The sequence below is a fragment of the Rhincodon typus genome, chromosome 26 (assembly GCF_021869965.1).
Source record: "Rhincodon typus isolate 14 chromosome 26, sRhiTyp1.1, whole genome shotgun sequence".
Taxonomy (NCBI): Eukaryota; Metazoa; Chordata; class Chondrichthyes; order Orectolobiformes; family Rhincodontidae; genus Rhincodon; species Rhincodon typus.
This window is the reverse complement of record NC_063357.1, coordinates 38,869,553-38,894,400: the sequence shown is the minus strand read 5'-3', so window position 1 is coordinate 38,894,400 and position 24,848 is coordinate 38,869,553. Positions and strand designations below refer to the sequence as shown.

General features: G+C 41.3%; 1 protein-coding gene across 2 annotated transcripts in view; it reads left to right on the top strand.

Moving 5' to 3' along the window:
• ap2b1 (adaptor related protein complex 2 subunit beta 1) overlaps positions 1-24,848 on the top strand; it is a 166,515-nt gene that overhangs the window by 11,815 nt on the left and 129,852 nt on the right. For both annotated transcript variants that reach the window (XM_048612549.1, XM_048612548.1), the window contains exons 3-6: positions 93-228; positions 2,186-2,431; positions 21,306-21,496; positions 22,668-22,889. In XM_048612549.1, the coding sequence (XP_048468506.1) occupies positions 93-228; positions 2,186-2,431; positions 21,306-21,496; positions 22,668-22,889 (795 nt within the window). The remainder of the gene's footprint in view (positions 1-92; positions 229-2,185; positions 2,432-21,305; positions 21,497-22,667; positions 22,890-24,848) is intronic.

The following is a 24,848-nucleotide window of genomic DNA, read 5'->3' as shown; positions in this document are numbered from 1 at the left end:
TGTTCATCCAACCCTGCACCTTGTTGTCTCGGATTCTCCAGCATCTGCAGTTCCTACTATCTCTAATGAATCTTCTGTTATCTATTGTGTAGTTCACTGTTTCCAGATGTGGTGAACTGCATGCAGACTGACAACCTGGAGTTGAAGAAGCTGGTTTATCTTTACCTCATGAATTACGCCAAGAATCAGCCTGACATGGCCATTATGGCTGTCAACAGCTTTGTCAAGGTACAGTAACGGAAAGTTGATAAATCCCTTGAGTCATCGTACTTCCCAGGGTTTTTCAGAGTCGTACATATCAAAACATCCTGTGCCCGATTTCTGCTGTGAACGAGGATGAAGAGCTGAAGTTGAGTCCTGCACCCTTGGATTAAGGGGCACATCAGCAATTCACTGTTTTTGTGTTATGTCATTATCTAATAATGACTCCTGTTGGAAACTGATTGGGTTTGGCGCTTCCACAACAAAATAAATTCCTGATTCCCCCTACATCAGCTTAATTGTAAAGAAAGGCCAGTTGACAAAAAAGTGTGGTTGATGCCTGAAAAATACATACTACTGAGTTGGTTTCAGGGCAAAGATAGTCTTTGTGAAATGTAAAAAATTATGTTTTGGAAGTAGTGATTAAAATAGTTTTGTACTGAGAACAGTTTGGACTCATTGAGACACTGGTTTGATAACGTATTTTACTGTCACTATATTCCTGCTGCTTCATATGAACAAGTCTTGATAATTAATGTTCTTACTGTAATTTGATCAGTACGGATAAATTGCATGAAATCTATGCTGTTCTTTCCTGTGCCCCCAATTATACATCACTAATTTCCCGAGAGCCCCATCAGTGATTATCTCAGCATGTTTTATTCTGTGCCTTATAACTGCAATTGCGAGATTGTGATAAAGCCAATAAAGAAGGAGGGCAAGTTTCCTGATCTGGCCTGAACTACTGTAGTACATTCACATGAAAACAAAGCTCAGGGGACAGATTTCATAGCTTATCAGAGCTGAGACGGAAGGCAGCAAGGTGAACAGGTCCTCCTAAGTAATTAGTTATATACAGCAATCGTAATTGCATTTCAATCTTTAAAGCATCGTTAGGATACTTGGATTGTAATTTGTCTTCAATTTCAAACTACCCAGTGGTCATAAGGACACAAAATATTGTTAGTGATCTGGCTGAGCGGAATCCATCAGCAAACATGTTTTGGCAAACATGTTTTGGATTAAGGAATGAGGAATATGAGAAGTCACTTAGCAAGTTTCTTATGACAAATCCTATCTAACTTAATGGCAGGCTTTGAACTACCGTGCATGAGTAGTCCTTGCTGAATTGGTTCAGGTCAAACCCAAGTGCTAAGGAAGTAGATGATGTTGGATCATGCCAGACATTGGGGTATTGCCTCTGGGAATCCGAATCAAATTAGTTATAGAGTTGTACAGCACAGAAACAGACTCTTCAGTCCAACACTTCTGTGCTGATTAGAAATCCCAAATTCATCTCATCCCATTTGTCAACATTTGGCCCATATCCCTCTAAACCCTTCCTATTCATGTACCCATCCAGATGCCTTTTAAATGTTCTAATTGTACCAGCCTCCACCACTTCCTGTGGCAGCTCATTGCATACACGCACCACCCTCTGTGTGAAAACGTTGTCCCTTAGATCCCTTTTATATCTTTCCCCTCTCACCTTAAACCCATGTCTTCTAGTTTTGGACTCCCCTACCCTGGGAAAAATTGTCAAACCAAATTGATCAAATCTTTATTAGAAGCTAATTCTTCTCTGACTTGTAGAGTTTGAATGTATAATGAGTTTAGACAGTTTCAAACTAATTCTTTGTTAAGATGGGTTTTATGTGGTCTTGCCCTTAGCAATCAGTTGACACTTTCACTCTGCCTACAAGGTAGGTGATAGGAGCTGTAGTATAAAGTCATAGACATGTGATAGTGTTTTACTGATGCTTTGAGGGTGGAGCTTCACATTGCTCTTTGTTCTAGTATAACAGCTTCTGAAGCCTGGTTGACAGCACTAAAATCAAAATGTTTCATTTCTTATGTGTATGCAATGCAACAACAAAACTCTTTGGCAATTTTAACCAAATATCTCCAGGTCTAAAATCAGAAGAGTATATGAACGTTGGCATTTCTTTTCATTGTAATATCTAAAATGATTTCATTCCCACAGGATTGTGAAGATCCTAACCCCTTGATTAGAGCTCTGGCAGTCCGTACAATGGGCTGCATACGTGTGGATAAAATAACAGAGTATCTTTGTGAGCCTCTCCGCAAGTGTTTGAAAGATGAAGATCCGTATGTTCGGAAAACCGCTGCTGTCTGTGTGGCCAAACTGCACGATATCAATGCTCAGATGGTAGAGGATCAAGGCTTCCTGGATTCACTGCGAGACCTAATTGCTGACTCAAACCCCATGGTATGGCACTTACTGCTATTTTTCAACTGTGTTTTGTGGTTTGACTTGTGCTGCATCTTTTTCCTATGCATTGAAACATGGCTGAGATTAACCATCTGCTAAGGTCTGATTATAGTGGACTTACTGATGCCATATAGAAAGTCAAAGTCTTGTTTGCTGTACAACTTACTGACCTAGCTTCCTTTATGAAATGAGTTTAGGTAGTTTTGCTTGTGGACATAGACAGCCTACTTCGATTTATAAACTGTAAACGCAAATCAAAAGATATAAGATTCTGCACAAGTGTGTTTCTCAAGTTCCTGATCTTAGGGTGGCTGTTATCCTAAAACATAGCAGGACTCATAAGGTACAGTATGTACAGATTCCATGAACAAAGAAATTACACTGCAGCGGGAGCCTATTCATCTCACTGTAATTTTGCCGGTGTCTTTAAACTGGGGTTGTCTACTATTATTTCATTTCCCTGCCCATGCTTTTTCTGATGCTTGTCCATTTTCATTTTAAATTATATCATGATCTTTGAATTAAAAGCTGCTTGTTGTAAAATAGTCCAATGACTTTGCATAAGTCTGACTTGCTTCTCCTCTCCTTCTACCAGAGATGATCAAGGCTCCCTCATTTCTGTTCCATCAATTATACCTCAAAGCCTTTTTTTCATTTTAAAAAGTTATTGGATCCTGCTTTAATCTTCTACCGAAAATGATCCTACTTTATAAAAAACAAAATCTTGAAGAATTGATCATATCTAGTGAGAGAAACAGTGTTGATGTTTCGAGTTCACTATACCTCCTGTTTGGAACTGAAAAGAGGCAAAAATATGATTTTGATGAAAAGGTGGAGAAGCAAGTGCAAAAGAGAAGGTCTGAACATGTTAGCAGGTCCACCTTTTAGGACTGAGATGAAGTGGATTCTTTTCTTTTGAGGTAGCAAGAACTGCAGTTGCTAGAAGTCAGAGTCAATTCCGTGTGGAGCTGGAGGAGCACAACAGGTCAGGCAGCATCAGAGGAACAGGAAAGTTGACATTTCGGAGCGGGACCCTTCATCAGGACTCTGAGGGGTCTCGACCCAAAATGTTGACTTTTCTGCTCCTCTGATGCTGCCTGACCTGCTGTGTTCCTCCAGTTCCACACTGTATTGAGTCTTTCTTTTCTTTTGAGGGTTGCGTGACTTTGGAACTCCTACCTCATGAAAAGGGGAAGGCTGATTGATTCCCTTACCTAAAGTGGATCGAAGGTTCTTGAAGATGGGTGGGAATGTGGAATTTGGAACGCAAACAGATCAGCAATGATCATGATGGTGGAGCAGGCTTGAAGGGCCAAGTGGCCTAATGTTCCTAATAAAGGTATCATGAAATAAAGGCAAAGTGAGTGATAGTGGCTGGATTGACGAAACTAGGCATTGGTCCAGGGAAGATGTTAATGCACATTTTTCCCAAAATTATGAAAATCCATCCTTAATACAATTGTCATGAGCCTTCACTTTTAATATTCTTAGTATAATATAATGCCAAAACCTTGATGCAATATAGTAGTGATGGCGTAACCAATGTGTTTTTCACATCGTTTCCTTGCTTTTGTATCCAGCACCCTAGGTTATAAAGTTTGGGCTGCAAGACTTTTTCTATCTGTAGTCCCATCTTTAAATATCTGTGTGGCTGCCTTCTTGATTTTCTCCATTTCTCCACTGTCCTAAAAGTTCAGGCTGTCTATGTTTTTACTGTTCTTTTATCTCCAAGATATACTGCTTCAGAGTTCTCAACATTGAACTGCATCTGCCATGTATTTGTCACTCCACTGACATCATTTTAGGTAATACAACACACAACAGGCCACTCAGCTGAATGAACCTTTAGAGATAGACAGTTAATTCCTAAGTCCATTCCCCTCAAATTCCCCATAGCTGGGTAATATTTCCTTTTGGACTATATGTCCAACTGCTTCTTGAGAGTAATTATGTGACCTGCTTCCAATTCAACCACTTTTTATACTGTTGCTGAGTTTCCTTCATCAGCAAATGTCTTTCTAAATGTTAAATCTGTGAGATACTACAGAAAGTGGTGTGCACAGCCCAGACCATCACGGAATTCCATCCGTGGACACAATTTACGCAACTCGTTGCCGCGAAAAGGCTGCCAACGTCAGCAAAGACCCATCGCACCTCAGCAATGATCTCCTACAACCTCTTCTGTCAGGCAGAATATGCAGAAGTTTGAAGACCTGTAACAGCAGGTTCAAGCAACACAAGTTCCCGGCTGTTGTTAGATTGATGAATGGACTCTCTACCCTGGCCCTGTGCAATGTAACCTATATGCCTCTATCTAAGTTGTTTTTTTAAAACCTTTGATCCGTACATCGTTGTTTACTATGATCTGCCTGAAGTGCTCTTAAACAAAACATTTCACTGGACTTCAGTACATTTGACAATGACTCAATCAATCAGTCTTGTAAAGTTATTGAGAACAGGTAGACAGGATGGTGTAGAAGGCGTTTGGCACGCTTGGCTTCATCGGCCAGAGCATGAGTACAGGAGTTGGGATGTCTTGTTATGGCTGTACAAGACATTGGTAAGGCCACATTTAGAGTACTGCGTACAATTATGGTTGGCTGCTGTAGGAAGCAGTTTTAAACTGGAAAGAGTGCAGATAAGATTTAAGAGAATATTACCAAGACTGGAATGTTTGAGTTATAAGGGTAGGCTGGGACTTTACTCCTTGCAGCATAGAAGGCTGAGGGGTGAACCTATAGAGATTTATAAATCATGATGGGTATTGATAAGGTGAATAGCAAGGGTCTTTTCCCCTAGGATAAGGGATGTGGGACAACATTTTTACAGAGAGTGGTTCATGTGTAGAACCAACTGCCAGAAGAAATGGTGGATTCAGGTACGGTGACAACATTTAAAAGTACGATAGGTATGTGATTCGGCAAGGTTTGGAAGGCTATGGGCTGAACACAGACAAGTGGGATGAATTTAGTTTGGGAATATGGTTGGCATGGACTAGTTGGACCGAAGGATCTGTTTCTGAGCTGTATGACTCTATAACCATACCCTTGTTTGCATTGAGTGAAATTGCTCTCATTTCTATTCTTGAATAAGTTGCCTCTTACTATAGATTTCTTCATCTGAATCTTGGGTTCTTCATTCCCTGATTGTCTCCTTTTCATGATAAATAACCAGGTTCTGTTGTGTTAATGGCCTTGTTGACCAGGCTGAAGATGAATAAGATCTTCAAGAATATTCGCTGGGATGCATCGTGGCTACATGTGGTCCTTGCTTGTGCACATGTAGATGCTCACAGTCAGGATACACATTATTCCCCTCTTTAGCTCAGGCTGGCATGGAAGTATGATGTTTTGCTGACTTTGTTCAGACCAGCTAATTCAGAGACCAAGGATTAATCTTGGTACTTTGCTGACTTGTATGGATTCATCATTTAAAAGGCATCTGAAGGGTATATGAATAGGATGGATTTAGAGGTATATGGGCTAAATGCTGGTAAATGGGACTGGATTAAGTTAGGATATCTGGTTGGCATGGTCAAGGGTCTGTTCCCCTACATCTCTATGAATCTATGACCATACGAGGTAGTATTGACCCCTCTGAGTGACCAGGAAAGTTTCCTGATTCTTCACTGGATCAGCAAATGTTGATCTAAAAATGGAATATAAACGTAAATTTGTACGAAAGCCTCATTGTTACATATTAATGAAATTAGGATGACAGGGAATGTCCCACGGTGACTAGTGACCTTAAGTACATCTTCCTGGGAAGACAGAACGGTTAAGGTTTTACAGCATCTTACTGCAGTCGCGAGACATTCAGTTTGGACCTAGAGATTTTTTTTGTTTACAGAATTAGATTTTCACATGTCTTGGGAGGAGGCATAATTATTTCATGGCTATTTGACATATTGCACTGGAAAATCTTGCAAATATCAGAGCTCCCATAATTTGTCACTTTGGTTCAACGCAGGAAGTTGACCTGAATGTTAATATCAACAGCCATTAATTTCCTGTGCTGCAGTTGGTAAAGATGCCAATTAGCTCAGTACAGAAGGAAGCAATTTTGCCCATTGAATTGTACCTTCTCTTATGAATGAAGTATTCAGTTAATTCTATTCGACTCTCTTTCTTGAGTAAATCAGTTATTTTTCTCTATTCAATGCAAAGTTCTCCATTCTTTTGCTGTGTTTTACTTCCTCTGTCCTCTTGGCAAAAGTGATTGTTCTGCAGGCCTATTTCCTGTCTCGTGACTAGTATATACATTGACCTTGAGTGATGGCCAGAAACCACGTGTTTGAAGGCATTGGCCTGTAATTTGCATGAGAAATGACATTAATCACTATCCGCATTCACTGCTATTCCTCCTATGAAACTGACGGTAACTTCTGGAGTCTACGCATGAGCAGTTAAGTGAGAAAGTTCGCACATTGCTGTCAATGATTGTATACATCACTACAAACATGCTGAACATCTTTTCAAAGAACAAAGAAGAATACTGCACAGAACAGGCCCTTCGACCCTCCAAGCTAATGCTGAACACATTTTGCCCTTCCGTACTAAAAACTGTCTTTGCTTACAGGATCTGTATCCCTGTATTCCGTGCTTATTTGTGAAGATTCCTCCAGGTGCTTCTTGAATGCTGTTATTGTGTCTGCTTCCACCACCACTTCTGGAATTTTGTTGTAGGCATTCACCACCCTTTATGTGAAAAATGTGTCTTACGCAACTCTTTTAAACATCCCCCCTCACATTATGAACGTGTCCCGTAGTAATTGACCTTTCACCCTGTTTTTGGACACGTGGTGAACCTCTTGAATTTGTGCGAGATTCACAATAACTTTAGGAAAGGGGAAGTCCATGCCAAAAAATCACTTGCTTCGGGTTCAGAGATGAGTGCTGCTCTTTTGTCATTGCCCACAAAATCCGGTCCAGTGTATATGTCAGTCATGTTGACAGCCTCTGCAACGTTCATCTTAATGCAGGTACTTTGTGTTAAAATTCTTATCTGCTGACCTAATGAGCTAATGGATGCAAAGACTGTTCAATCAGGTACCCTTGGCATAAGCTTTGAAGGTGATGGTCATGTTGAATGAGCAGTGCGCAGGCTACTGATTGGCACGCTTTCAACAAAACATATAGTCTGCGTCGAATGTTTTAGCTGGTGAATGTTTTTATCAGCTTCACTTTGGTCTCTTTTGGGCAGCAGGTCTGTGAACCGACGGATTGCCAGTTCCAGTGCTAGCTCATTTGTGCCTGGACTGATGGGGATATACATTGCTGAAGAATATAAGGGGGATTGGGGTAAGAGGCAGAGTCCATTCAAAATTCAGAGCAGGGACTTGGGGACTTGCCTAACCTAGCAAGTTTCATTAGGTAACGCTATTGTGGTAGGCGAAGTGGAGCAGTAATTAAAGGCACCACTAGAATGTTTAGCAAATGATTGTAGCATTGTCTCCTTAAACATGTATTGACACTGAGAGAGATTTGGAAACTAAGCTGTCAGTTTGCTGTTAGTTCAGTTATGAAAGGAAGTCTCGCATTAGAATAGTTCTCTCAAACAAGTGGACTGCTAATGCTAGTGATATACTGAAGGTTTATGGCATACAGGTATTTGGAATGTTTTATACAAACCCTCCTCACCTTGCCTGTCTTTGTTGAAGCTTAATTGTGGTCTAAGCAAATGTAAATTCTGTAATCACCTGCAGTGCTTATCTTGTATGTTAGATTATCTCATTCCATTCAGTTGCATTCTTTGTAATGTCATTGAATATTGATACAGTTCACATTGGCTCCATAAAATGTATCTGAAAACAGATTACCCATTTTGATGTTTTCAGCAGGAGCTTCTTAATTCATTTAGCTTCACTGAATGACAACTGAACCTTAACAATTTCAATTTCAATTTCCATCTTGACTTGTAATACTCATACCCCCTCGCACATGCAGTCTCTCCTGATTTTACTGTCTCCTGATTATAAACAACTCTTCATGTAAACATTTTGATCTGTATCATGCAAATCCCCTTGACTTGGCTGTCTTATGTACCTGTAAAATCGCCTGTGATATGTCTCATAGTTAAGGCTTTCTCCATCCACTCCCTTGTGTTTCCCACCATGCCTATTTTCCTGAAGCCACTTACCTCTTCATCCTGTTTTCTAACTACTGCGTCTTGGAGCTTACAACACATGAGTCCTGTCTCAAATTCGACTGACCAAATATCCATTTCACTGACTGCCCAGATTCCTCTACTACTGGACTTGTACATGGTTCTTTCTCTTCTCCTTGCTATTATTAATACCACTACCATGTGGTTTTAATGAAGACAAGATATAAAAGTAAGGAATACTTTGGGTAGCTGAATAGAAACCAGAGAATCCCTTTACATGTTCATCCCCCACTTGGATGGTCTCAAGGCTGTTGGCTTCTTCCTGGAACAAAGGCCTGAACCATGCCCATCCACCATCAGCCTCTTCTGCCTGGCTGAGCTCATCCTCACCCTGAACCACTTCTGTTTTAACTGCTCTCATTTTTTACAGGTCAGAGGGGTGGCTGTGGGTAACTGCATGGACCCCAGTTATGCCTCTCTCTTTTTGGGGGTGCACAGAACAAGGAGGGGTACGTGGAGCATTCCTTGTTCCAGTCCTATTCCGGTCCCCATCCACAACTCTTTCTCCAGTATGTTATTGGTGCTGCTTTTCTCTCTCGTCCGGAATTGAAAAAGTTTATTGATTTTGCTTCTAATTTCCACCCTGCTCTCCCTTTCACCTGGTCCATCTCTGACTTCTCCCTTTCCTTCCTCACATCTCTGTTTGCATTTCTGGGAATAGGCTGGCCGCCAATATCCACTGCAAACCAACTGACACCCAGTGTCCTTGAGTATACATCTTCATACACTACTTCCTGTAAAGACACTATTCTCCCAGTTCCTCCATCTTCGCCGCATCTGTTCCAATGATGCCATCTTCCACAAGGGGGCCTCCAAAATATCACCTTTCTCTTCAACCAACAATTCTCCAGCACCATTGTTGACAGGGTCCTCAGCTGGGGCAACCCATCACCTGCACATTGACCCTTGCACCTTGTCTGTTCTCCCACAGCAGCGATCAGGTACCCCCTCTTGTCCTCACCTACTATCCCACCAGCATCCACATCCACAGGATCATTAGCTGCCATTCCCGCCACCTCCAGTGAGATACCACCATACTTGTCAGCCTTCAGCAGGGACCAATCCCTCTGGAACATCCTGGTCCGCTTTTCCGTCACTCCCAAGGCATCCCCACAGTCCCACTGCACCTTCCCCTGCAACTACGGAAGGCATTACACCTGCCTATTTACTTCCTCCCTCCCTCCCTCCCTCACTGTCCAAGGGAAAAAACACACCTTTGAGATGAAACAGCGCTTTACCTGCAGTTCACACAATCTAGTCTACTGCATTTGCTGCTGACAATGTGGTCTCTACATTGAGGAAACAAAATGTGGACTGGGTGACTGCTTCACAGAACGGCTACCTGCTGTCTGCTAAAAAGGCCCTGAGCTTCTAGTTGCCTGCAACTTCAACACACCAACCTGTTCCACAGCCAACATCTCTGTCTCAGGCTTGCTGTAGTGCTTGAGTGAAGCTCAGCACAAGTTGGAAGAACAGCACCTCATTTTCCTCTTGGGGACCCGGCAGCCTTCTGGACTAAATATAGAGTTTAACAACTTTAGGGCTTGAGCTCCCCCATGTCCTTAACCCAGCTCCCATAGACCAGGCCTTGTTATCACATCACCTAATATTACACATAATGCATTGTTAGCCACTAACAGTCCCCATTAATAACTGTTCACCCTCCTAGTCAGATCGTTACCCACTCCTTTATCTGCCCACCTGTTGTTCTCTCTGTTTGGGCTCTATCCCCACTTCTTGTTTACTCCTAACCGTTTGTGTTGGAAACCAGGGAAGATAGCTCTGTCACCTCAAGAACAAAGTTGTGGAGAAGCTCAGCAGGTCTAGCAGCATCTGTGGATAGGGAAGTAGAGTTAACATTCTTGAGTGTAAACTGAAGGGGCCTGGAAAATGATCGGTTTTAATCTGTTGACAAAGGGCGCATGGAAGAGATGGTGATGGTGCCCAGAACAAAAGACAATGTTAATGGTAATAAAGGAGAGATCTGGATGCCAGAAGGGTGCTTGATAGATATAAACAGAAGAAAATAGTTCCACTCTTAGAGCAAGCCCATAATGTCAAGGCAGGTTTGGGTTAGGGGTGTAATCCAAGCAGAGGACAGTGTTCATGCTACGAAGTTGTTGAACTCAGTGCTGTGTCCTGAATGCTGCACAAGTGGTAAGCAGAAAATGAGGAGCTGTTCCTCCAGCTTGCGTCAGTCTTCACTGATTCGCAGCATTACCTTTTCTCCCGCCTCTCTGTGTAAAGGGATATCAAGTAGAAGCTGAAATATTATAAACTTGTTACAGAGATAGTAGGAGCTGCCGATGCTGGAGAATCTGAGATAACAAGGTGTAGAGCTGGATGAACACAGCAGGCCAAGCAGCGTCAGAGGAGCAGGAAGGCTGACATTTCGGTCTGGACCCTTCTTCAGAAAATTTTCTGAAGAAGGGTCTCGACCTGAAACGTCAGCTTTCCTGCTCCTCTGGTGCTCCTTGGCCTGCTGTATTCATCCAGCTCTACACCTTGTTATCTCATATTATAAACTTGATTTTCTTATAATTTCCTTTCAAAAATATATGCATTTCTTCATTGGAATGAAATAATTTGACATACTTCAAATGAAGAATTAGTTTTACAGGTCAGAGCTTGTTTACCAATAATTATGAACTAATACACAATACGAACCCTCATTTAACAAGGCTTGAACCTTTTTCCAGGGTTCTTAAGCAAAACTGAACCTCAAATGCCAAATCAAATGATTTCTTTAAATTTTCACTTGCAAGGTGGTCAGCGCACCCTGGGGAGAAACAGAACCACTGTTCGCAACCCCTGGATTTCTGAGTTTATTTCAACTCCTGAATCACAATACCAGACATTTCGTCAGTTTTACAGTTGTAATGATAATGATGTTGATACTTTCACAATCTTTCCAAGTATAACAAATGGAATGCATTCATATGGCTTGATAGAGTGATTAATACACTATTTAAACACGCAGCAGAAGAGGGCTTGTTTTGATTTTGATGAATACATTACAGTGTCATGTTCAATTTGTGTTATGTTCAATTAAATGGTTCAAGACATGGTGTTTATTCAGGTATGTTTTAATCCTTAAGCAGCAAGGACTGGCTTGCAGCAGTGAAATTCAATGCTGAGCTCAAGAAATATCCACAGAAGCCTGAAAGTATTAGTTGTAAACCGTTTTGAGAAACACTGCTTCCATCAAGCTGCTGGTATACTCGTCTTGTACAGGGGCAGCCAGAATGCAAGTCCTTATCCTTTTTAAGAATGTTTGAGAAAGTATACTTGAACCAGTTAATTATCAAACTGGTTCTGTTGATTAGAAATTGAAATTTCAAAGGCATGCATTTTGTCTTTACCACAAGATGGCACCATTTCCTCATAAATTAAGGGCCCACATAGAGAGTGTTTTGATAGTTTCTTTATTCTCAGAGTGGAAAGCATGTGCAAGTTGAAGCAAGTTGTATTTGAATGGAAGTTGAATTGAAGACACTATTTCAGAGTGCAACACTTGCCATTTTCTCAAGCTTTTCTCATTTCAGCAGCACTCATTTGCACATTCCCCTGGTGAGAAGGAATGAAGGACATCTGTAGCTTGGGGAAAGTAAGTCAATGAGCCTGGAAAGAGTGTGTTTAAATGTTGTACTTTGAAAAAATGAAATTTTTTTCATTTATGCCGTATTGTGCATTTGGTGAGTGTGTTAATATACATTACACGCTGTACCTGTGATGACAGAGAGTGCAGAAAACTCTTGTATTGACTGATCTCTCTCAGTTCAACTCATAGGCAATGTGGAGCATAGTTTCAGGGCTTGGGGGTTGCTAACCTCGACAGCCATTGCCCAAGTACTTCCCGTAGCAGTTGAAGGTTGGTCAATTCCTTCTACCATTATGTGCCCATAGTATTCAGAGCGTTTTGTTTTGCACACAGTATGTTTATATTAGATTCTTTTTCTATTAGTGATAATGATATCTAGTGTGTGTTACACATGTATCAATACTGTGACCTATTATATATGGTCATACAATAACATATATACACATAAAGCCTTAGTTATGTGCGTACCTTCCTATCCCAAAATTATCTTGTCATTAAGTAAGTTGGAGAGCATGAGAGTTCCATGTTTCTGTCCCAATGATAGGGTGAGGCATAATAGGGTAAAAATATATTTTAAATTCTTAGCCATGGGCCAGACTTTATGTATGTTGGTTGAGGTTAAGTGTTTTGGTCTTCATGAATTTTGTCTCTAAAACCTCGCTTCATGTTGTCAGTCCCTCACATTCAGGGACCGCTGTCCACATATTGATGGAAACAATCTATATCAACTGGCTACCAATGACAGAGCACTGTAATATCACCTCCATTTTGTACCCAATAGCTTCTTGGCCTGTATAGCATAGAGTCTTCCAACTTTACTTTCCTATTTTTCCCACTTGTTATGAAAGTTACTATTGAATAATTTTTAAAAAAGCATGTTAAAAGACAGCATAGTAGTGTGAAATAAGAATTGATTTCCTTTTACATGTCTTGATCCAAATATCACAGCTGTGTAACACTGCATCATTTGAAGACTAGACTTGATCTCTCTTCCCGATTTGTAACCTGAAGGAAGATAGACTTTTGTTATTTCTTCACTTACTGTTTCAGTATGTAGTTCTAAATGCAGTGAAACCTGTAAATTCCTGACACCAGAGGGACTATTATCAGCTGTTTTTCTTTTCAGATATCCTCCTTTTCTAAATGCTCACAGTATTAACTTTGGAAAAAAAGCACTAGAATAGACTCCTACCACCACACCAACGTAGTGGTAGTGCCACTGCTCTATCCTTGGGATAGATGTGTGTAATCCCAGCTATAGAGCGCTTTCGCTAGCAATATAGATGCTGGACAAAGAGATTCCCATTTTGCAAAAGCTGTTTCTTTCACAATACCCACTTCTCACGTGCCTGTATGCCCAATGTTTTACGTGGCAAATGACTTGATGAATTGATGCAAAAACAGAAATTGCTGGAGAAAATCAGCAGCTCTGGCATGCAGCTGTGGAGGGGAAGCAGATAATGTTTCGGATCCAGTAACCCTTCTTCAGAACCTCATTAATGGTTGTCTGAGATGTTATATCTGAATGCAAGATAATTGGGTCTCGGTGTCCACATTTTCAGGTATCTATTTTTGGAGGTAGTGAAAGATTTTGAAGATTTGCCTGGACTTGATATTTTGTTTAGAATGACTAAGGTTCATCGGAAAGTAGTTAATAAGATCTTTTGCTGAGCTGCGTGCACCTTACAGTATTCAAATGCGCAAATATTGCCTGCAGGTGGAATGGGGAAGGCTACTGGGAGAAGAAAACTGCAGGGTAGACCAAGTGAAACTTCAGAGAAAGGCATTGTGAAAGTTATAATTATTAACCAGCAGAAGCCAGAAAGGAATGTGGATTAGCAAAAGCAGCGTGGAGTCCAGGAGTGGTAAAGTCATCATAGACCTAGAGTATTGTTAGAGAGACAGCTGGTGGTGAGTTTAACCTGAAGATTACCATGCCTCAGATGAGGGGTGAGGTTGAGAAGACAGAACCTTCATGTTGATGACAGTTGGTATGAGAATTGAACCTGCTTTGTTGCTGTCACTCTGCATCTCAAACTAGCCAACTGAGCTAACTGATCCCCCTGTCCAACAATAAGCAGCAGATCACAACAGAAACTTGGTGACATCCACTATTCCAGCAATGTACAGTAATCCTCCCAGCTATGGAACCTTGGGGTTTTCATGAAGCCATGTAATAAAGTTCAGACATAGATGTTGAGAGAGTGTGTTGTGTCACAGCACTGGACTGATTTTCACTTTCTCAGGCTGTTGGAATTGATGCTTTCTGCAGATTAATTCTCAACAGGCAAGCTGAACAACATACAAGAATGCTGTGCTCCCTCTTGAAAGGCAGATAAAGCCCTGGGGCTGTGGCTTTTTAATTAATACTCAGCCTGCTTAAGAAATGCAATTTCATTTCATGACAATCTTGAAGTAAGATTTACTTCACCTTAAAGAAGGTTCTCCTGCCTAATTGTTGGACTTCTGTGGTCTAATGGAAAAGATTCAGAGTTGTGTTTAATCACTGTACTTGAGGTGGAAGCAATTCTAAACCTTCATACATTCCAACTAATATTAGCTCATTTTGTCAACCAGTCAGTTTGTAGCAGGAACTCAGCTGACGATGTTTCCTCTCCTATTCTTGTGTTTATATTATGTTACTTAACCTTACCTATTTTTATCATGTCTTCGTGACTGTCTTTTATCTGTCATGCACTTCTGTCATTCATTTCCTCACCTTAGTCCAGTGTTTCCCTTGATCCTCCATCCTTGTTGAACCTGATTAACACACTTGGTCATTACTCCTCATTGGGGCAACTCAACAGAGCAGCCAAAAGGATTCACAGAAAGCATTGGCAGAAAGTAGTTTATACCCTGACTGCACTAAGTTGATTGTAGTGTCGCTTGAGATTGAGATTAAGACTTTATGACTTGAGGTTGATTATTTTACTTTCAGTCTGCATCCTAGACCTGATGCAAATAGGATGAGATGGAATGGAAATGGGACCTTCCTGAAAACGAAATGTATTTTGAGAAGAGGAACAACAGCCTTTTCATGAATGGTGCAGAGTTAAGGCTAAATTGTCCATAGTGTCCAGGGATGTGCAGGCTAGATGGGTTAGCCACTGGAAGTCCAGGATTTCAGGATAGGGTAAGGATGTGGATCTGCGTGGGATGCTCTTCAGAGAGTCAGTGTGGACTCAATGGGCCAAATGGCCAGCTCCCACACTGTATGGATCCTATGACGATAATCTAAGGTGACATAATAACAGTGCAGAATGCTCCTTTCGCTAATACTAACACACTGAAGCTGAAGAACTTTGAGCAGGACCTGGGAACTTTATTGAGCACAATGTATGCATTTGAAGCTTCACTGTTGTGTGCGGTTCTCCTGTTGATTTATATGTGACTTCTTGTACCCATTCATATCCGGAACTACTTGTGTTGGAGCTTTGTGTTTGTCATTTAAGAAAGATTTTTGCTGAATAAGGGTCCAATTGTGCTTTTTGGAATAGAGTTCTAGTGAACTTCAATACTGAAGCTTTCCAACCTCTTAGATGATGACTTTTCATTTTTGTTTGGCACTCATTAGTTTCTGTCATATTTCTCTATTAATGACATGCAACAGATGTCCAGGAGTGGGCATCGTATTTGCATAACACAGGTACTAATTTGTGTTGTTGGAGCTATGGTTCAAACATGCACAAAACAGATGAACTCCACAGCTGAGGTGAGAATGGCTGCTGTTGACATCAAGGCTGCATTTGATTGAATGTGGCTTCATGGAGTCTTAGCAAAACTGGGCCCAGTGGGAATCAGGAAAGCTCTCTTCTGGTTGGAGTCATACCTGGCAAAAAGGAAGATGGTTGTGAATGGTGGAGATCAGTCACCTTGGCTCCAGGACATGTGTGCAGGAGTTCCCGTGACCACTGATAGGGTTTCCTTGTTCTTAGTTTCCACCCCATTATTCTTGCTTGCCATTTCTGCCACCTCTGGCAGAATACTGCCACCAATCACATCTTCCCCTCCCCTGCACTACCAGCATTCAGCAGGGATCATTCTCTCTGTGACACCCTGGTCCACTGCTCCATCACTGCCGATACTTTCTCACTCCCCATGGCAATCGCAGAAGTTGTGACACTTGCCTTTTTAACTTTTCCCTCCCCCACTGTTCAAGACCCCAAACCCATCTTCTAGGTGAAACAACATTTTACTTGTGATTCTTTCAATGTAGTCTACTGTATTTGCTGCTCACGATGTGGCAAGACCAAATGTTAGCTGGTTGACCACTTTGCGGAACATTTCCACACGGATGCCCCACCCCACCCAGCCCCAGAGTCCTAGGATTTTGACCCAGCAGCAATGAAGGAACAGCGACATATTTCCAAGTCAGGATTGCTGAGTGCTTTGTGATTGTTGGGAAGGCGTTTGCAAGTGGTGGTGTCCCCATGTAGCTGCTGCTGTCGTTCTTCTCAATGATAGTGGCCATGGGTTTGGAATGTTCTGTCTGAGGAGCCTTTGGTGAAATTCTGTGCTGCATCTTGTAGATAATATGCAGCTTCTGCTGCTATGTATAGGTAGTGAAAGGAATGAATGTATGTGGATGTGGTGCCAATCATGTGGGCTGTTTTGTCCTGGATGGTGTCAAACATCTTGACAGCTGCTGGAGCTGTACTTAAAGCAAGTAGAGTGTATTCCTTCATCCTCCTGACTTCTGCCATGTAAATGGTGGATAAGCATTGGGGAGCTCGGAGGTCAGTTACTTGCTGCAGGATTCCTAGTTATTGATCTGTCAACAGTATTTGTATGGCCTGTCCAATTCAAGGGTGATGGTTAGATTCTCCCTTCTGGAGCTGGCTTGAGAGTTGCTTACCACTTGTCAGATCAAAAACCTGGATACTGCCCAGGGCTTGCTGCATTTGGAGGTGGACTGCGTGAGTATCTTAGGAATCGTAAATGGTGCCAAATCTTTTACAGTCGTTAGCGACCATCTCAACTTCTAACCTTAAGGTGGAGGAAATGTCATTAACGAAGCAACTGAATGTAGTTGGGCTGAGAACGCTACCCTGAGGAACTCCTGTAGTGTTGGAGTTGAGTTGACTGACCTCCAATGACCACAACCATCATTTTTTGTGCCAGTTAGGATTCCAACAATTGGAACAGCACTAATATACATGGCATGTTTGTCCCAGGCTGCTTCATGGGTGACTTTGTCTTTGTATAGGATGGGAGTTGGAGGTTAATGAGCCTTTTTTTCTTGGTTGGCATAGGTTGTCCAGGCTTTGCTGCCACATGACGCTGTGCTGAAGACGCACACATTGTCGGTAGACATCTTGGTGCTACAGATTAGTTTGTTTTTCTCCCAGTCCATTTTGTTTATTCAGCCACAGGAGCCCCTGCCTTTCCAATGCGTGTGCTGAGCTCGGAGACAAACTTGTCTTCGATCGAGGGTAGCAGCATTAGTTGACTGCTTCCAGTAATGTATTGATGAGTCTGATTACAGGTTGAGACACAACACTTTGCCCCATAAGTATCATTTTCTTGAAACTGATGATGATAGACAGCATGGAAGATATCTGACTCGATTAGTTAAGGATTGTCCCATCTGCTTGTGTTGAGGTAGACTACTTCCACGATGGTAGGGAAACCATTTGGTCAGGTGGACAAAGGGAATGGTACAATCGAGACCATGAGAGAGATGCATCCCCTTTCGTGCTAAATAGCTGTAAGAACAGGTTAGAGGCTGGGAATTCTATGGTGAGTAACTCCTTTCCTGATGCCTTGGAGTCTGCCACTATCTACAAAGTACAAGACAGGGCTTGTTTGGATGAACACAGTTCCAATGCACTAAAGAAGCTCGATACCATACAGTACAAAGCAGCGTGCTTGATCAGCACCCATCTACCACATAAGAAGGATGGAGGGCATTTAATGCACAGGAACATCATCACTTGCACAGCAAGCCTCTCGCTGTCCTGTCTTTGAACAATATTGCTGCTCATTCACTGTCACTGGATCAAAATGAGCTCCCTTCCAAAAAGCATGGCTGTGCCTACACTACGTTAACTGCATTGATTAAGGACGTGGCTCATCACCGCCTTTTCCAGGTAATTAGGGATGCGTGAGAAATGCCAGCAAGAATGAATTTTTAAAAAGTGAAATGAAAAACACATGAGGAAAGTACTTTCGCAGTATAGGGTTTGAAGTGTATCTGAAATTTACGAACAAATGATTACCATAGCAATTTGCTGCCAGAAGGTGGTGATGGTATGCTTTGTTTCACTGGCTGATGACATGTCTGCAGTGATGGCTGTGAACAACTGCAAGGATGTTGAGTGTAGAGAGCTGCATATTTCTATTAAATATTTGTTCCTTGATGTTTTTGCTTTGCTGAATAGATCTTTTAAAAATGCCTGCTTTAATCTGTGATTTTATGTGCTATATTCCTTCCAGTATTATTTCAGCTGCTTTTGCCTTCTACATCAATACTACTGTGCATATTTTAGCCAAGTATAGTCGCATTCTGCACAGGTATCTGTTTCAGAAATGGTGTATGTTAAATGTTATTAGAAAGGGATTTTATTCCCTTATAATTAAACTGTTGTGTGTTTGTAAGCTGGTAGTACTGAAGTTGAAAAAGTAGATCGCTAACTAAACAGAAATTAACTGTGCTTGTACATTTGCCATCCAAGATTGCAATTGTATTGCTGTTTGAAATGACAGGAGATAGACTGGCAATGTTTATTGGCCTGTTTGCTAATGATCCTAATGAGTCTGAGTTGTCTGGTACATTCAGTACTCATTATTGAGAGAAAACGAGGTAGACAGAATTCAGTTTTATCTTCTAAGAAACTGAATCCTACAATGAATTGTTTCTGAAAATGGATTGCACCACCATGGGCACTATTTGAAGGTAGTCTAGCCAATGTTTATCCCCAGTCAACGTTGCGAGAATACAGAATATTTAGTTATTATCATAAAGCTGAGTCCCTCAAAAAGCACTCTGAATTGGCTGCCACATTTCCTACATTACATTTGTGACAGAATTTTTAGAGTATTGTATTAGCTATAATTCGCATTGTGGTGTTGTGAGGTGATAACTGCTGAAGAAAGGTATATTTCCTTCTCATGGGAGTGACATTGTAGAACAGCTGAGCCCAGTGCTGAGACGCTGCTGGTTTCAGTTCTAATTGAAATGTAGACTTTGCTTTCGTGGTAAGTTGCAATTTTGTGGGTGCAAATAAAACCAAAAAACATGTACATTGAATCAAGTGACTTTGATATCTTGGGTGTTGGCTGGTGCTGTTAGAAACTTAGAAAATAAGAATAGGCCATTTGGCCCTTCGACCCTGCTCTGCCATCAATATGATCATGACTGATTATCCAATTTTATGCTCTATTTCATCTCCTTCTTTTTGATCCCTTTAATCCTAACAACTGTATTTAAGTTTTTCTTGGAAACATTCATGCTTTGGTCTTAACGGCTTTCTATGGCAGAGAATTCCACAGGCTCACCACACTCTGGGTGAAGAAATCTTTCCTCTCTTCATCTCAGTCCTAAATAGTATCCTTTAAAGTTGTTGAATGAATGCAGGTGAGGGCAGTTTCTCTTATTGCACTTTGCCATCATGTGGTAAAGGTACATTTTGTCTCTGATTCTCCATGGATTCAGCTGACTGAATGGACTGGGACTAAGTGATCTATATGTGAGAAAGAAATATACTTTCTCACGAAGCATTTATGTCTTTTTCCAAGGTAGGGGAGGACAAAACGCGAGGATGTAGGTTTAAGATGACAGGGGGAAGATTTAAAAGGGACCTAAGGGGCAACCTTTTCATGCAGAAATTGGTGCATGTATGGAATTAGCTGCCAGAGGAATTGGTGGAGGCTGGTACAATTACAACATTTTAAAAAGCATCTGAATGGATGTATGAATAGGAAGGGATTAGAGGTATATGGGCCAAATGCTGGAAGATGGGACTAGATTAATTTAGGATATCTGGTTAGCTGGGACAAGTTGGACTGAAGGGACTGTTTCTGTGCTGTACATCTCTATGTCTGTATGTGGGATGTGTGAATGGCCCAAGAGAGAAATGTGCATCTCATTGTGATCTTTCTCTGCGTGGGTTGTGGAGAGCAGGTTATTTTCTTTCTTTTGGAGGGACAGGATTCCACGGGGTGAGTTGGAGGGGATCAAGAGCCATTCCGTCAACCCATGTGAGAAGCAACTGCCCACAGGAGAGGAGCCTGTAAAAGACTCAGCATAGGCTCCATGAAGGCAATGGAATTGGGCAGGTGAGGGAAACAGAACAAAGACATTGGGGTACGAAACCTCCACATATATGTATATACCTGTTAGAAAGCAAGTTTGCAATAAATATTTTTAAATAAAAGGAAGATGTTACATTTATCTAGCATCTTTCATGTACTCCATACTTTACGGTCAATGAACTGCTTTTGAAGAGTGGTCTCAGCTGTAAAGCAAGGGAATTCCAATTTGTGCACTGCAAGATTCCACAAATATAATTGAGATGGAAGACTCTGTAATCTGTTTTATTGATGCTGATTGGAGGATAAGTACTTGAAAGAAGCATGGGACAACATTCCTGCTTATTTGATTTAAATGTGTTCTGCAACCTTTTATGACCACCGGAGGGCTTCAGTTTAGCATCTCATCTAAAAGATGGCATGTTTGATAGTGCAGCACTTTCCCAGTACTACCCTGGAAATATGATCGGAGACTGTGCTCAGGTCTCTGATGTGAAAATTAAACCTGCAGACGTCTTTGAGGTGAATACTACTGAGCCATGGCTCATGCCTTTTCATTTTGAAATTATTGCTTCCTTAAATGTTGCATGTCTTGAGGATTAGACAGTAATGTTTGTTACAATGGAATCTGCTATATTGTAGATGGAAATGATTATTGATTTTAAAAACTACACCATTAAAACAGTATCTAATGTTGGTCAAGAAATGTGAAGAAGCTGGTCACTTCCTATTTTACACTGTTACTGATCATTATTAGACAATCAGGTAATTGAGCTTAAAGACCACTGTTTTTTATTTACATTCTAAATTTATTCTCATGGTGAAAATATTTCTCTTTGCAATCTCTTCCAATAGGTTGTTGCAAATGCTGTGGCAGCGCTGTCTGAGATTAGTGAATCCCATCCCAACAGCAACCTGCTTGACCTCAATCCTCAGAACATCAACAAACTCATCACCGCTCTTAATGAGTGCACCGAGTGGGGTCAGATCTTCATACTTGACTGCCTGTCAAACTACAACCCCAAGGATGAGCGGGAGGCACAGGGGTGAGCTCCTACCTTACATGCTGGCTTGTGAAAGTCCAGTAATAACCTCTAATAGCCTTCATTATTGGCCTGTAGCAAAAGGATGGGCACATGTTGGGGAGGAGGGGGAATCAAATCAAATCAAATCAAAATTATGAAATTCGTGACTTTTGATTATATATTCTCACTCTGCCCTGCCCTCTGGCGACACTTTACTTGGCATCATTTTATTTGGCAAGGTGAATGGTCTTATAGGATTGGTAGTGGAGGAGGTAGTCAGGTATTTTTAACTCAGTACCTCATTTACACGTCTCTGCGTCACTGTCGATGTAACCCCATGTCTGCATCATTACTTTTAGCATTAGACTTGTTGTAATACAGAGATGGTTATTCCGGCTCAGTATAGTACTGAGTGCTCATCATAAATTGGCCTTGACGTTTCCTGTATTGATTTAAGTGGTTGATTTCTCCAGGGATCAAATATGTTTTGTCCTCTAGCTTTTACAGTGTCGTATAAGTTTTTCACTCAGTCTTCCATTTGATGTTAAGTGTGAATGGTTTAAATGCTTGTGCCAGACTCAAGTGATTTGTTCTTGAGTGGTAAAGTGCAGGTTTGTTTAATAATTTTTTTTTTTTAGTTTGTCTTGAATCGTGATTTGAAATGAACCTTTCAGATTTCTGTTGGGCTTTAATGCTGAATTGTGCAATGTAATAATGGAGCATACGTTCTGTCTATAATGATTAAGATCTCTCCTTGAAAGTTGTTCATAATGCTGAAACTTCATCAGTTTCCCTTGAAAGCAAGGCCATGGCAGGAAATACCTAACCAAATGTTTGCAGAATGCAGACCATCAAATTGGCTTTCCTTCCCTGTAGACTCTTCCATTGACATTGATGGCTGAGAGGAGTTGCTTTTCTGCCTGACAGACTGTCGATTTAAATGGAAAGGAGAAGGTTGGAACTTCAACTTAGTCTGTGAGCCAATTCAGAGCTGACACAGCCTGAAAAACTATGGTTCTGCTGATTACACACCTCAACTTTGCTAGTAGTCTGTTTCTTCTTGGTTAGGTTAGCTCCAAATTGACTCCCAAGCCAGTTCAAATTAGTTACCAAGTATTAGCTTAAAGTTGCAGTTACCTGAAGTAAAATTTTCTGAATGTTTTCAAAAGTTCTTTTTGTTTTCTTTTCCTAGTATCTGTGAGCGTGTGACTCCACGACTTTCTCATGCAAACTCTGCAGTTGTGCTTTCAGCTGTCAAAGTGTTGATGAAATTTATTGAGCTTCTTCCTAAGGATTCTGAATATTACAACACCATTCTGAAGAAGCTGGCTCCTCCTCTTGTCACCCTTCTGTCTGGGGAGCCAGAGGTCCAATATGTAGCTTTGAGAAATATCAACCTTATTGTACAGAAAAGGTGAGTCTAAAGCTGGTATATGTATGTGGGCAGTTGTTTGATTTCTAGATTGCTGCCTACCTATCTCTGTGCTTTCTGATCCCAACAGATTCCACTTGCTTTCCAGTACTGCGAAAAGGTGAAATCATCCCTTTTTCCATACTTTTGGGTTTCCAGGCACGGCAGTGGACCTTGTTGTAGTTACCATTAATCATTCCAACCCTTCGTTTCACAAATCGCCATCACTCCTCTGCCTTCTTTTTGCCATCCTCTAACAATATCAGTTCCTTTTACCATCCAAAACAAGCCCTGCAGTGTTCCTGACCAGATAGCAATTAGCATGTGGGAAATCATTTATTAACAGCTTAATATTTTGAGATTTTTAGGCTGTAAAAGGTAACAGCTCCACAATGTGGAGTTATCAGTGGGCCTGGACTGGTCTAAAGTTCGTGCTTATACAACGCTATGTATACTTTCATTTGTTTTTAAAATTTACTCATGGGATGTGGGTGTCACTGGCTGACGGCATTTATTGCCTGTCCCTAGTTGCCCTTGAGAGGGTTGTGGTGAACTGCCTCCTGAACTGCTGCAGTCCACGTGTGGTAGGTTGACCTAAAATGGTGTTAGGAAGCAAATTGTAGGATTTTAACTCGGTGACAGTGAAGAAACAGTGATTTATTTCCAAATTGGAATGATGAGTGGCTTGGAAAAACTTGAGTCTTTGTGGCATTGCCATCTATCTGCTGCCCTTGTCCTTCAAGATGGAAGTGGTCATTGGTTAAAGGGTCTTCTCTTAGGATCTTTGGCGAATTTCTGCAGTGCAGAATGTTGTAGATAATGCAGTTACTGGTAGTGGTGTGGAGGGGGTGGATGCTTGAGAATATGAGTCATAGAAACTAAGAACAGGAGGAGGCCATTCAACCTCTTGAGCCTGCTTTCCCATTCAATATTATCAGGGCTGATCATTAAGCTCAATATTCCGATGCTGCTGTCCTCCCATATCCCTCGATCCCTTAAGACACAGCAGTTATAACTACCACTTCCTTCTTGAAAACATTCTGTGTTTTGGCTTCAACACTTCCTGTGATAGTCAATTTCATAGGCTCACCACTCTCTGGGTGAGGAAATTTGTCTTCATCTCAGTCCCAAGTGGCCTATCCTTTATCCTTAGACTGTGACCCTTGCATCTGAACTCCCCCACAATCAGGAACATCAATCCTACATCTAACTTTACCAATGTCCTGTATAATTGCAGCAAGACATCCTTGTTCCTGTACTCAGATCCTATCGCTATGAGCTCCGACACACAATTTGTCTCCTTCACTGCCTGCTGCACCTGCATGCTCACTTTCAGTGACTGATACATGAAGACACCCAGGTGTCTCTGAACATTCCCCTCTGTCAATTTACAGCCAAGCAAATAATAACATGCTTTCCTATTTTTGCTACCAAATTGGATAGCCTCATATTTATCCACATTATGTTGCATCTGCCATGCATTTGCCCACTCATTCAAGTTGTCCAAATCACAAAACAACATTTTGCATCCTCCTCACAGCTCACTGTTCCACCTAGCTTTGTGTCGTATACAAATTTGAAGATATGACATTTAGTTCCCTCCTCTAAATCATGAACATACATTGTGAATAGCTGGGGTCCTAATACTGATCCCTGCAGAACCACACTCGTCATTGCCTGCCATTCAGAAAAAGACCTATTGGTTCTTACTGTTTGTTTCCTGGCTGCTAACCAATTTTCGATCTGTCTCACACTGCCCCCAATCCCATGCACTAATTTTACACATTAATCTCTTTTATGTGGAACTTTGTCGAAAACCTTCTGAAAGTCCAAATGAACCACGTCCAATGCCGCCTCCAATCAACTCTACTTGTTATATCCTCAAAGAATTCCAGTAGATTTGTTAAGTATAATTTCCCATTTGTAAATCCACACTAACTGTGTCTGATTCTATCGCTGTTT